We start from the raw sequence: 15019 nt of genomic DNA, 5'->3' as shown, positions 1-15019 counted from the left end.
TTTTGAGGGTGGGAAAAAATGTAACTTACCTGGATTTTAGAAGAAACAACATTTTTATATATATAATATATATATAAATTTTAAAAACCCTACAACTTTTGGCTCCGTGGATAGGAGCATTCATGCAAACCTGGGCAAACCAACAATTTTCTAAAATATAGCTTTAGACTAAAAGATTTAAGAAAAGGAGGAATAGATTTATGTTTAAGATGCAGTCTTTTTAAATAAAAAGAGATGTGAATGCTCTTTATATGCCACTTCAATGCAATGTGACATCTCAATTGTTTTTTTTTTTTTCATTCTCTTTGTAGAGGCATACAATATTTTACTGGAAGCACAAAAGAAGGATATTATGTTTCCTCCCTCTGCTTATTCCGCTCTTATAAAAGCATTGCTGGCTGAGGGTTGTCTTGAGGAAGCCATCAAAGTGAAAAACATGTAAGTTTTTGTTTGTTTGTTTTTCAAACCTGTGGCTCTGTTCTAAAACTGTGCACTCAGAACTTTGCATGGAAATTATCGTGAGCATTCCTTTAAGGTAAAGTCCTAGTTTCCTAACAAAAAGTAGGCCCCAATTGGAAACACGATGATATAGTGCAGGGATCGGCAACCTTTGGCACGCTGCCCATCAGGGAAATCCGCTGGCGGGCCGGGACAGTTTGTTTACTTGCAGCATCTGCAGGTTCGGCTGATCGCAGCTCCCACTGGCCTCAGTTCCCCGTTCCAGGCAAATGGGGCTGAGGGATGTGCTGGCCTCCGCTTCCCGCAGCCCCCGTTGGCCTGGAACAGCGAACCGTGGCCAGAGGGAGCTGTGATCAGCCGAACCTGCGGATGCTGCAGGTAAACAAAGCGACCCGCCTACCAGCGGATTTCCCTGATGGGCTGCGTGCCAAAGGTTGCCGATCCCTGATATAGTGAGTAATGCATTGGTCTTTCATAAATCAAATGAAAAAGAAGTGTGCACGGTATCAATATTTTATTCACCTTTCAAGGCTAGCTGGTCCAGGAATATGACATTAAGGCATCAAGTTGTAATGTGTCTTTCTACAGTGTGTATTAGTAGAATATTTGGGGTTGGATTGGGTTTAACTTCAATGAATCATGTGGTTGTACCATGTGTTTTGACTGCTGCATGTAAAACTTGTCCCAGGGTCATATGCCAGTGACTAGTATACTGAAATAGGGTAAAATCTTAAAGCACCTAAATCCCGTTTTCAAAAGTGGTTTAGGCACTCTAGTGACTAAAAGTATAGACCAGCTCTCAATGTCACCAATGTAAATCAGTTGGGTTATTAAACAGTCTGGCAATCTGATTACGTGAGGAGATTACTATCCTTTTTACACTGATAAAAAAAAAAAAAAAAAGAAGAGTTGCATAAAAGGTTGAAATATTTGGGTGAAAAGCTGTTGTGTAGTAAGGAGAACTGATTTTAAAATTCTTTTTAGTGGAAAGTGGGAAGGAAGTATCTTCATTTTAATAGGTTATGTACTGTAAAGAAAACCGAACTAGTCATCAAAGGAAGATTGAGGAGAGTAGGAATTTAAAAACAGAGAGTGGTACGTTATTTGGTTAAAACAAGAACAGTGGAGAGAACTGCAACATGTTTATTCAAAAGAAAATTATGAACTGGATACATATAATACTTGTATGTGATTTTAAACAATGTGTAGGTCACCACAAAACTTAGTTTCGAGTGGTTCATGAAAATACACTATATTGCTCCCAAATAAAATAATTTTTGTGATTGTGCCTTCTTAAAAACTTCTTGGTTTTAGGGAAGATGGAAGTAGTATCTAGCCAGAAGCTCCATTCTTATTAGTCCGTCTTCTAAACCTAGAATAATAAAAACTACATTGTTTGGCAGGGCAGTTCAGAAAAGCATACAGTTCAGAAATATCACATGATGGCACTCTAATGAACCAATGCTGGTTAACTCTTGCTGGTTTTTCTTTGCAAGATAATAGAGAGTACACTTGATATCATCAGTACTCATGACTTTATTTGACAGTACATGGGTCTTTCAATAACAAATGAATAAAATTATAAGTACTCAGACTTCAAAAACAATTTTATGGAAACAAACTTTCTTCTAAAAATGCCTAAATAGTGTATTGAAGTAGTGAATGGAATCGAAAAAGTATCTGTGGTGTGAACAATTTAGAACAAGAACATTTTGTGCATGCTTAACAAATTTCTGTATTCTGGAAACTTTGGGCTACATAGGAGTCAATCTTACCAACCTCATTTACTGAGAGATTACTTCTAGAAGCCTAAATATGTGCAGTGGCCTGAAAATTACATCTCTCCTAATATTTACAGTAAAAGATATGAAAGGTAGTTTCACTTGTGTAGACTTACATATTTTTCTTTTGTTCTCTGTTTGAAGCCAAATTTGAAATTTAAATAATATTTAGAGAATCTTATAGTGTTTGTATAGTAATAGTACAGCATAAAAAGCATTTTTTAATCTAAAAAGACTAGTTTGTTTTTTAAATTAATATCTTGGTATCAGGTCTGAAAAGAACTAATGTTGAATTGAGATGATCATGGAGGGAAGCAGCATGCCAGCTGAGACTCTGGGAAAGTCCAGGAGTTTTCTGATACCTTGGTCAGACCAAAGTGCTGCTGCCTTATAATTCTAGTGAATTTTAGGTATGTTTATTGCACTTAGTTCAAGAGTTTTAAAATAGAAATTCAGTAGTATTGGAATGAGGGATTAGTTCTGTAATAGTGGCTAACATCTATTTAATCACACTAAAGATTGGAAGATTGGAGAAAGTAAATCCTTTGTTATATGTAATTTACAGTCTCATGCATGAATTGTTGACTTAAGGGCTTTGACAGATGGGACAAAGGGAAAAAAACACGGAACTGAGCAATGGGTGCTTAGGCAGGGATTAAGAGGATTGTTTGGGAGAGTAAGAAAATTCTGAGTCCAGTGACTGCATTTGTGAGCCCTAGAGGCTGAAAGTGACTGAGAGGATAGTCATATTGTGTACTCTATGAAGGATTTTCTTGGGATTGATGAGAATAATTTAGCAATGACCCTGCTTACCTCCCAATCCGCTCAGCTCATAAATTCAAGTAGGTAGGCTGCTCAGTTGTTTGCCACAAGATGATCAGTGAGGTTTATCTTGATTGCTGATATGGCAAATGGCAGTGCCCATTTTTGTGTGGGGAGATTTTGTAATCTAGAAATGAACCTCTGTAAAGTTATCCTTATGTATTAAAAATGTGCCTAAATTTCATTAGAAGTAGGGGCATTTTACAAGTATAAAATAGATGTGATTGCTGGGTAGTCTGAATTAAAAGCATACATGTTAGTTTCTTAAAAGCAGTATTATTAAAGCAAAGTTCTCTTTGCTGTAGATGTATGACTTTTTTGCATTGCAAGGGACTCAGAATTGATAAATTAAATATAATTTTAACATGGCAAAGGCAGCAAATGAAGTATGTTCAGTTTTAAAAACTGTATACATGTAGATGACAGAAATTTGAAAATTAATCAACCAAATAATATGGTGTTAGTTCATAATATGCTTTAGTTTATATTTAAAATATACTGTGCTGAAAATAAATGTTTCATTTTTATTGCTGAAAGAATAGTTTTACATTTTATAATTATGGTGACTTAAAGAAGAAGAAAAAGTATCCAGCTTAGGATACAACAGAACAATGCAGGGCATGCAGTTATTTTAGTCATCTAATATGTCAGCATTCAAGAATCTGAACCGATTGTTTAAAAAAAATCTTGTACTTTGTTTCTTTTGTTGCTCATTTCCAACTTTGTCATCTGTCAGAATGCAAAAAAAAATTATCCTTCTATAACCATTGACAGGATAACACAAAAGCTGTCTCCAGGTCGATATTTTGCAGCAATATTTTTAACATACGAACAGTAGTTTTTATAATTTCACCTTGGTGCTCAACCATTTATTATCGTATCAGAAGCATGTCAGTAATTCCTTTCTAAATGTCTGCTTCTTTTAGCGCTGAGACCCACATCAAGGGCTTCACACTGAACGATGCTGCCAGCAGCCTCCTCATCATAACGCAAGTTAGGCGGGATTATTTGAAAGGTATGTCACAATGCTTGACCTTTACGTCACATTAATGCCTCTGCAGATTTTTCTTGTAACGCCCTTCGAATACTTGGATAAAGGAGTCCATTTAGCAAATTACCTGCTTATCAAGAGCCTTTTGTGGTAGCTGAGAGACGTAAATTACTGTACATGCATTTATAATACAGCTTGAATATGAATGTACTTGTCATTTGACCACTTAGTCCAGTTTCCATTCCATTTAACACAAGATGGGTTTTCTTAAGATGAATCACAGCTCTTCAGACATGCAAAATTTGTGCTCCAGAACGAGAGAAAGTACAGGCTTTCAAGTGCGTTAAAATTCACAGCACAAGTCATTTTGCTTTAGAAATTAACATACTTTAGAGCATCTGAAACAATTCCCAGCAGTTGCTTCTTTCATATTGTGTTGGTTGTGTGAGATATCAGATGAGTTAAATTGAGTGTTAAATGTACGTGATTGTGCACTAAATAATTATAATATTGATTTAAAAACTAATACTTTTTAATAGTTCACAATACCAATAGCATTGAAACATACATTGTACTTTTCTTTTCTTTTTAATTTTAATATTATAACATAACAGAAATGGTGGCTGAGAGTAGCACATGCGTGGGACAAGGTGGTGGAAAACTGTTATGCAACTTTCAGCTCTTTAGTATCATTTGTTTGCAGTTTGATGTCTTTGTTTTAGGGGAAAGTGAGTGATGCATCAAGACTGAACAATGCTAGTAAAGTTAGAGGTTCCAATCTTTCTCTGAGCACTTTTGAAAAATCTGACCCTACGAGTATGTGTACATCCTCACGTTAATATTTTTATCAAGGTTTTATCTACTTCGTTACCAACCTTTTCTACTGCACTGCATTATTTGGGACTGGAAAACCCTGCACAAACAGGATTTTGAATCAGTGCAATTGCCTATACAGTATAAATATTTTCCTATTAATATATTTGAATATTACTCTAAAACACAAGAGAAACTAAATGTAAACAAAAATATCAAATTGGGGAACGGTTTGATTTTAATCTGACAAAAGCAAGGAAATTCAGATTTGTACCTGCTATATCATCTTTAAATTAATTCACTTCATCGTGCTTTGATGTTGTACCATATATGCATGTAGCATTGCCTATGTTAAAATGCTTCTGCAGTAAGTGAGATGCATCATTTCACTGTGTTTTCTGTTGCCAGTAAACAAACATGTTTTCTTTCAAATTCCTTTTCCATACAGTCTCATGTCGATTTTTTTCCCCTTGACATGTGCATGCAAGGATCCTAACACCAACTCAGACTCAGCATGGTGAAATGGAACTCCTTTTCTTCCCCATCTCCAATTCATCTCTTATTGTTGACAGTCCTCTATTTTTGCAGTCACACAGGCCTGCAACCTGTCATATTTGATTTCACTCTCCCTTCTGCTTTGTCCTCAGTCCAGCATGTTGCTAGGTTTTGTAAGTTCTTTCTTTAGTACTATCTCCAGAATTCTTCCTTTCCTTGTAACCCACTACTGAATCCTTGGCCAATACTCTGGTCTATTTTGACTATTGTAACTTTTTTCCCTTGGCATTCCAGATTCTCTCATTGTACCACCTCAATTCTATCCAACATGTGCTAAAAAATCCCTCCTCCTTGCATGCCTCTCACTCTCTTTGCTGCTCCCTTGAGATCTGCATTGGTTTCCAGGAATGACTCCCATTATGCTTGGAATATCCTCCCTGATCTTGTCCATTAAACAATTTCTGTCCTTCAAAACTCACTGCTTTCAGTCACTGAAACCATAGCCATAGACCTTCTTCCTTTGCCCTGATTTTGGTAACCTATAAATAATAAAGAAGTGCAGCTTCCATCAACATCAACAAAAGCAGTTTCTACCCCTTTCCCTGCAGAGAAGGCCTTGAAATAGTAAACTGAGAAGCTTTCAGTCATAGTTACGATTTAGTATAGGTGTGCCTGAAAAATGTTTCACAGTTCTTCCCCAAAATGCAAAGGCTTTCTTTTTATTTTTGCCCCCTCCCCTAAAGTCCTGTTTCTAACTTCCACTCTGTCCTGCTTCCTGGATACTTCCCCCAAATTTAAATATACTAAGTAATTAAAAAAAAAAAAACTAAAAAGAGCTAATAAGATGTGTGAGTAACAGTAAGCGTATTGTGATTTTTCACTGTTGTAAACTTTGTTCCAAGTATCTCTTTCCATCCTTTAACTGTCATACCTTTCTGTGTGACACACCATGTACACTTGTAGTGCTATATAAAAAGATTTATATCCTTTGGAGAGCTTAACCCTTCTTAAAAGATGTATGTTCCTTAATAGGAACTGGTTTGTATTGGATAAAAGGTTTTAGAACTTTGTTTTGGGGTTGCAGGCTGTAGAGAAAAACATGGTCAGATATGAGGGTAAACATTGGTTTATGACAAACATTCTAAAAATGTAAATTCACATTAGGAATAGTAAGAATTTTAAGAGTTTTTATAGGTGTAGCACTAAGAAGGACATACAGAATGCATTTGTTGTTGCCGTTAGTAGTTTTTTGCAGTGTTGCTGGGTTTGTGTAATGTTGTCTAAGACTCTTCTTATAGTGTCCTGTTCCTGAGAAGGCCAGTCAAGCAACATCTGAACTGCTAATGGGCAACACGTGAGATAGGGAGGAAAATTTGAAAGTGGCAGGTAATTCAGTTTAGTTTTCAGGCTATAGGAATCTTGTCCCGCATGTCTTTGTTAAGACTGTCAAAACAAGATAGCAAACTAAACCAGGGTTGGGAGTTTGCTGTGGGGATTAGGCATACTGTACAGTATTTTCTTGTCCTTCTATAAAAAAATAACATTTGGATTGTGGGGTAGCAGCCTGTACCTGTATAGAGAACCTAAATGTTAATGCTACAGAGTTCAAGAATGTGTATGTGTTATGTTAGAAGTGTTATCCTTTGATATTATAATTATTACCTTTGATAAATCCTACCTGTGCTGGTAAGCAGTGAGAGGTTTTTACAAGAGGAGTATGTCTTTCTTTTTATGCTTGCTTGTGTATAATGTAAATTAAGAACAATCATAGTTTAGAGGAATGTTTAGTGGAGAAGATTTTTTTTTGTTTTTGTTGTTTTAAATTAGTGCCAGCAAGAGGATTGATATTGAAGCTTGTAGTTAATGTGGTTTTACTGCTTTATAGGTTGGCAAGATTGCTCTTCAGTTTTCACAAATAACTGATGTCTGGTTATTTATACTTGTGTGTAAATTCATACCATGTAGTTTTATCCAATATTGTATTTTTTCTAAAGCCTATTGAAAAGAAAATTAGTGATATTCTTGGATTCCAACGATTTTACTCATTTGATGCACTTTATTTTAAACAAAATATCTTAGCAAGGGTATCCAATATCTCCAATGGCAAAGGCTTCATAACAAGGAAAACTGGGTCACAATCTGTTTTAGAACAATAAGTTAAATACTTCCAGGCTTCAGTGAGGAGTATGAGGGGAAAACATTCATAATATGGCTGCTTTCCTTGGGTGTGAAGTGTCAAAAATATTGTTTAGGAATCCTGTCAAGGTTTTCCAGTGAACAAGGTTTAGAAGATTTTATCTTCCTGTACTTAATTGTTAAACATGAAAAAGCCCTGCTGAGACCTTCATTTATATACTCGTTTAATATTGTATTTAACTGCAGCTGTTTTAGGGCTATTTTTCTGTGTATTTGTTTTTTTTTAAATAGAACAAGTAAGGCTAATAATAATGTCAATAAGGTCTGCTTCTCTACTGAAATCTTCATTTTCTTTCTCCCTTTTCATCCTGACTAGATGCTATGTCTACTCTAAAAACAGTCGTTGAAAGTGACATGGTACCTATTCCACTAGCTGTGACTCGGCTCGTTCAGGCTCTGGCTATGAAAGGCGATCTGGAGAGCATATGCACAGTTGAGAAGATGGTAGAAAACCTGGCAGCCTCAATTGGTTTATCTCGCATGCTTTTTATCAATAACACTGTATTGGCTCACATCAAGAAGTAAGTACTTGCAAGATTGGTATGGCTTTTTTTGTACAAGGAGGGGAAAGTGTACTGTTGCGCCTTACTTCACTTGTTTTCCTTCATTAAGATTGATTGGATACTAGAGTTCTGGCCAAGTTGGCTGCTTTTCAGGTTTCTTTTACATGCACAGTGGAGCCTGAAAATCATTTAATGAAACATAGGGTCTGACTTGCAACTATTAGTTGGGAGAACTTTGAATGACATAATGATGTAAAAATCTGTGTACTTACCAAACCCTGCCTACCCATAGCTTCAGCTGATTGTAATACTTCCTGTCCTCAACAGTTGTGCATATTATAGTTCTCATTTAAGGCCTGATGCAAAGTTTATTGAAGTCTGAATGCTGAAAATTAGGGACTTAATCATGTTAGTTACTCTTTTGCCAGAGGTGGGTGGGTGGGTGGGTGTGTGTAAATATAGGACTTGAAAGTTCACCAGACATCAAAAGTTCTAACTGGAGAACTGAAACTACTAGCCATTCCAGAGGTAGTTATGAAATGTAGAGGTTGAGTGTGCACTTTCCAAAGGTACTAGTTAAATAACTTGCCTACCAGCAAGTTGCCTACTACTGGTCTATTTTTCATTAACGTAAAAGCTATAAGAAGAGTATTTAAAAAAAAAAATCCACTTGCCATACTACTGTATGACCACAATTTCCATTGTGTTAATTGTCCCCTAAAGTCATCCATATACTTTGACTCAGATTTATAGCGTAATGGTCTGGCATTTTTATTTTAACTTTCATGTTGGTTCTTTGCTTACTCATCCTCTTTATGTAACTTCAGTAGGTTCCTGTGAATTGACTTTGATTTTTTTTCTTTTAAACTTTGAGTTTCTCAAGCTACCTCTGTTGGAAATAGTCCTCAGGAGTCTCGCATTCTGTTATTTTCTTATTTATTTGTATTTTTTATTTCACGCCACTCTCACAAGATAGAGCCAACTCTGTCCCTAATTCAGCAGGAGAGCTATAGAAATATGTAAGACATAGTAGATATCTACGATTGCCTCAGGCATTTAGGACCAGAAAAAATACCCAACTAAGGTATTTGGAACCGTAAGATCATTTCAATTGAGTGGGGAGAGACAAGCAGGTCTGTTCTAATAGTGAGCTTAAGTATGATATCTAGTAGCTGAAAATACTGTTACTTTAAGGACCCAATCCTGCAAAACCTTTAACTTTATGAGCAGTCTTTTTGTACAGGAGTAATTAATTTAAAGTGATGTGAATTGATTATTTGCATAAGAAATGGGAACTCATGTGAGTAAAATTTTGTGGGATCAGTCTCTTAAATAGCATATTATACTATATTTCCATGTTCTGTCCATGGAGGAGTGTCAAAGCCTTGTCATGTAATCACTCCAATTTAGGATAAATACAAGAACTAGATAGATCAGATTATACAGAGGTACTTATTGCATAAAACAGTGTAATCAGTTTTCTTTCTCTTATCACAACTAACTTCATGTTAACATAGCAGGCTACATGCAAAGACTTCTGTTTTTCAATAGCAAAAATCCTGTGCCCTTGCCTTTTCAAAAAAAAATTGGTCATCAAGTTGTGGCATTCAGCAACAATAGACCCTTATGGATATTTAAATATGCTTTTGTGTTTTCAGTAGCTTATAAATGCTGAAATGTGCTGTATTTCTAATTAACCAAACATTTGTTTTGCTCAAATTAAAGATTCCTTTAAGTACTATTATAATAATTATTTTTAGAATGGACTGAGGCAAGAGTATGGTCATTTAAACTTTTAGAATGCTAAATGTAGACATGGCATTTTATGAATACTGTACCTTGTGCCCATGATTTTATAAGAGTATGCTACAGTGTACTCCTTCCTAAGTTAAAACAAACCACAGACAAAGCTGCTAAAGAAATTACGTTTAATATCATTTTTCACATCCAGAAAGACATCTATGAAAAATTCAGGTAAATATTAAATAAAATATTATAAAAAAATACTCCTTGAGTTTTCTGTATTAATTATTCAAATACCATCCCTTAATGTTTTATTTTTACCTTTTAGGTTTGCAGAACACCCTCTTTAAGTAGCTAACCAGCAGTCATCTTTAATACTTAAATAAAAATTTTTTAAAAAGTCAGTTACTTTAGCATTGTACAGGTCAAAGTTCATTCCAGAAAAATATTGTTACTGGTGATTTTATCCATTCAGCCATAAATTTGTTTCACTTTGTGTTGTTACAATATCTGCATGAATGGAGTCATAGGTACTTTTAACATTGCTACTGTGTGTAATATTAATGTAGAAAAATAAAACATTCATGTACCTGCTTCTTTTAGTTTGAGTTTTAATGTTAGAAACTAAACCAATGCACCTTTTTTTTTTTTTTTAAGCAATAACCTTGATATGGCGGTGGAATATATTGAGCCTTTGTTTATCTCTGGAATGCAAAATCCTGATTCACCAATCACAAGTATGTCCTATGTGTTTAGAAAGGTGATTGAGGAAAGATTGGAGCCAGCTTTGGAAAAACGTAAGTTATTTGTAGTGAAATTAAATATGCTCGTTAAATAGAAACCTTATTAAACATAATTACATATAAAATCCTGTCTTATTCAACAAAAACCATGCCAGTAAAGTTTCTAAAAGTGACTTTTAAAATGAAATATATTCCTTACATACCTGTCATTTTGCAGTAAGTACCATGGCAGAACGATTGGTCAATCAATTTGGAGTTTACAAACCTGCCACAGATCTTTTCCTTCAGTATGTGGATGCAGGAAGAGTGGATGATGGCAGATTTCTACTACAGGTAATAATATACCAGGAGAAGAATAGTAGTGTTCCGAGCTTGTCATAAGTAAATTGAGAAATTATCAAACGTAGGTGTGTGTGTTAGAGTGCAGTGTACGGAGTGTGCTGATGCTAGTGCACCTAAATTACAATGTGAATTGCAGTAGCATGGCCTGGGTAGATAGTCCCAAATTATAGACTCGTAGTTTTATGGGTGCCAGCGTGGGAAAAGAATAATGGTTTGTTTTCCTCTAATGTGAAATGCCCTGAAACAAGGGAAGGAGAACTCGTATCTCATTTGAACTCCTGTCGTAGGCAAGTGGTTCTGCACGAATGCTCAGTTATATAGGTTTCAGAGTAGCAGCCATGTCAGTCTGTATCCGCAAAAAGAAAAGGAGGACTTGTGGCACCTTAGAAACTAACCAATTTATTTAAGCATAAGCTTCCGTGAGCTACAGCTCACTTCATCGGATAGCAGTCTCTTCTTGCAAAAGAACAATTTCCCTTTGATCTCTCTAATTTCTGTAATACTTTAAATACCATGCATCTCTATAGCTACACAGTTTGCAAACAAAAAGTGGACAATGTTTCCTTTTTAAATGCAGCATCTCACTTGACTACTCAAATGTTGTGTGTGCTTTATTCAAGGTTATTAAGAGCTGAATTTGCTTTCTATTCACTTGTGTGTCACAGACGCATTAAATGACAAATGCAGGTCTCTGTGGCCTACAGTCTCAGTTAAATTAGCAATCTTCAGCGAACGAGACAACTGCATTCATGCCATTTTAACAGAGCTAAATATAAAGCTGAGCCAAATGCAGAAAGAACTGTGGGTGATCAGAGCTGCCACTGGCAGTATACACAAACAGGCTCAGACAGGGAGTCTCTTCCCAGCAGGTGGCAGTCAAACAATCACAGTGATCCTGCAGATTGCTGTGTTTGTGTAGACTCCCTGTGTCAAATTGAGGCCTGTTACCAATTTCTGATAGTAAGCAGTACTGTATTCACTTCGGTTTTTACTGGTTGCTAAGTACTTTAAACAGTAAAAGGAATGGAAAACCTCCACTTTATTCATTCTCCTTTTTTTTAAACCTTCAGGAACAGTTTTATTTTATTAACAGGAATGAAGATAGTGAAATTTCATCAATGACTATTGCTATAGGATTAAGCATATTATTTGAACATTACACACTGTGGAATCATTTTCTTTATTATTGTTTGCACTGATATATTGGGTATCTGCGCGTTATTTTAAATGGGCATGGTCAACTTAAAAATGACATCATAAGCAAACCTATTTCTTCACTCATATTAGTCATAACATCATAGATGTTTAAAATTCTTTCCATTTTAACTATCCATTTTACATTTCACTATTTAATTAGCATTTATCTTGGATTAAACAATGAAAATCAATTGTTAGTTTAACTTTCAGGTTCTCACTCTGGATTGCAAATGCAGCAAGAGAGTGTTGATTTAAATTTTTTTTTTCCTTTGTACTTTCCATCTGTACTTTGTGTAAAATTTTATTACTGCAAAATTGGAATTTACTGTCCTGTATAATATTAGAAATAGCTTCTTGGGTAGATTTTGATTATGTCCCACAAAATGTTGATTATTTTACAGTGTTGGGGGGGTTTAAATATGGACATTATCAGGTAGTTTAGATGTTAAATTCAGTGTGTGAAAGAGAAAATTATTTTTGGGGGTAGGGGAAATGTGAGTTGAAACCATTTATATTTGGGTTTAAACACTCCCATACAATGCTGTAGCTCAAGTAGTGCACTAATATTTGGAAAGAAGAAAGTGATATTGACCAGCTTCTTTACATTATCCAAACTGTATGAAGTGCAAAAAATAACCCAACAGCATAAATGTTGAATCCTTTTCATTGTAATAATCTAAAATGATATTAGTAACACATGTGAGGACATAATTTTTAAACGTGGTCTTTAAGATGTCACTGACATCTCTTAAGAAAGCATTGTGTAGTTTTTATGGTGGTACAACATAAATTATATGCTGTGAAAAGCTTTTCACTGTAACTTTTACATTTACCATTTTGCAAGTGAAGGTGTTCCTTACCTTTTTAAAAATATAAAACTTTGAAAAAGACATATTTGTGTTGATATCTTAGCCTGTGAAGGGGATATGCAAATATATTCCTTTTGTAGACTATGTTCCATTCCTCTTAAAAGAACTGAATTCCCAGAGTGACAGTAGGTGAGGATGGCAAGTACCAGTAGCAATAATATTGTAAGTTTCCCCACAAAACGCTTTTACACTGTCGTCATAAAGCAAATATTTGACAGAACATTTGGGCTATATGGATTTCCTTGATAGAATGAGGTGCCAAACAATAACCTTTTCACCTGGACCTTCAAGAACTTGTCAAACAATATTATATACATAGTATATTCTTAATGCAGTGAAGAATTATTTATTGTTCACACATGTCTAAAATATCAGTTTATATTATAAATTCATTTTGTGTGTGCATGTGTGTATATACATTCCCCAGTGTGTTTGTTCCTAGTGCATTTTAGTATTTGTAGTTTGTTTTAAAGTTATAAAAAACAATGTGTATTTTAAAATGTATAAGAATGACACTTCCACTGAACATAACTAAAATATTGTCTTGCATATTTGATTTTACTATAGTTTCTAAGATGGGATAGACACTTGATTTATCTGGTCTGTCACATAAACTTTTTTTAAGTTTAACTTTTGTCTCTCTCAAGCACTGGCTGTCTGTTGCAATGAAAGCCTTTTATAAAATAGAGAGATTGAAATCAGTCCTTTTGTATGCATAAGTGTAGGTAATTATACTTTAAAGAGAACTTGCTTTGTACGTTTTAATTTTTATAAAGAAACGAGCAGTTATCTCCCTGACACCTTATTAAATGTATAATTAACCTTATGATCCCTAGCTCACTTGTGAATGCTTGGCAGTATAATTGGAGAGGAACAGTGTTTCTTTTTACCCCCTCTTTCTTTTGCAGTCCTAAGCCTCATTTCTCTGGGATGTTAAGGCATTTGATTTTTTCTCCCTTTTCTTTTAAACAAACTTCATGCTTACCATGCCAAGGACAGCATTTACAAAAGCTTGGCGTGGCGTGCATTTGTTTTTATTTAGGGGGTATTTTTTAATTAATGGTCTTTTATTAGGCCCTACTGCTAGCTAATGATATATTACTGTATTATTGTGAATCTTTTTAATTGGAAATGTTCACCTTAGCCAGTTTGTTTATCAAGAAGCTACACTAACTGATGCTATTATTTTAATTTTTCCTTTTTTTTTTTTTTTTTAAAGAGGTGTGGTGGAATAGCTGAACAAAAGGGAACTCTGATGGCTTTCATAGCTAAATCTTCACAGAAACCAGGACAGGTATAATATTTGCATGAATGTAATTAAATATATTAGCAGCATTCTTATTTAATCAGTCCTGGATAACAACTTTTGGATGAGTTTGGAATTTAGAACACTTGCATATTAATGTGTTGCAAGAAGGTTTGTCAGCCCAGCAAGAAAGTTGAGCCAAAACATACTAACAAGGTTAATTACTGTGGTTTTCAAAGCTAGTTTTGATCAGACATTGCTTTTTCTTTTTCCCATCCAAAATATCGACAGGTTTAACATTAACTTCAGATTATATCATTAATCTATAGAATTCGCATCAGGAACCCAATTTATTTTATAGTGAATATTCAGTGTGCTTGGGTGTTTACAGAATACTATAATTCTGTTTCTTTTTTAGTTCAACAATTCCTGTTCTCCATACATAATAGAGAGTCCAAACGTCACACGTTTTTATGCAACTTCCTCTTACTCAGTCCACTATAACTGTCTGCTTTCTGTACTACAGTAAGCATGCACATATTTTCCAATATGAAAATTTGAGCTTATTTGTTAACTGCATTGTAAGATCACAAACCAGTTAGCCAGGCCAATCACTGTATAATGAGGTTTACATTGGAGGGCACATTTCAAATTAGGGCGTATCAGTTTTATGCACATATACATGGTTTGCATATGTGTGCAGGTTCTTGCATACACCCTGTTTCTACATAATTTGAAATCTGTCCACATATTAAAAAAACATGAGGAAAGAAACTACTTCATTATTTTTAGATACATATTTAATTTAATTTGTATCAT

General features: G+C 34.9%; 1 protein-coding gene across 3 annotated transcripts in view; it reads left to right on the top strand.

The window, feature by feature from the left end:
• The window catches only part of LRPPRC (leucine rich pentatricopeptide repeat containing), a 168541-nt gene that overhangs the window by 144923 nt on the left and 8599 nt on the right, over window positions 1-15019 (top strand). For all 3 annotated transcript variants that reach the window (XM_077813850.1, XM_077813849.1, XM_077813848.1), the window contains 6 exons: window positions 312-438; window positions 3989-4077; window positions 7874-8078; window positions 10461-10600; window positions 10764-10879; window positions 14174-14248. In XM_077813850.1, the coding sequence (XP_077669976.1) occupies window positions 312-438; window positions 3989-4077; window positions 7874-8078; window positions 10461-10600; window positions 10764-10879; window positions 14174-14248 (752 nt within the window). The remainder of the gene's footprint in view (window positions 1-311; window positions 439-3988; window positions 4078-7873; window positions 8079-10460; window positions 10601-10763; window positions 10880-14173; window positions 14249-15019) is intronic.

The sequence above is a fragment of the Eretmochelys imbricata genome, chromosome 3 (assembly GCF_965152235.1).
Source record: "Eretmochelys imbricata isolate rEreImb1 chromosome 3, rEreImb1.hap1, whole genome shotgun sequence".
NCBI classification, from domain to species: Eukaryota; Metazoa; Chordata; order Testudines; family Cheloniidae; genus Eretmochelys; species Eretmochelys imbricata.
This window is presented reverse-complemented; position numbering and strand designations above follow the sequence as displayed.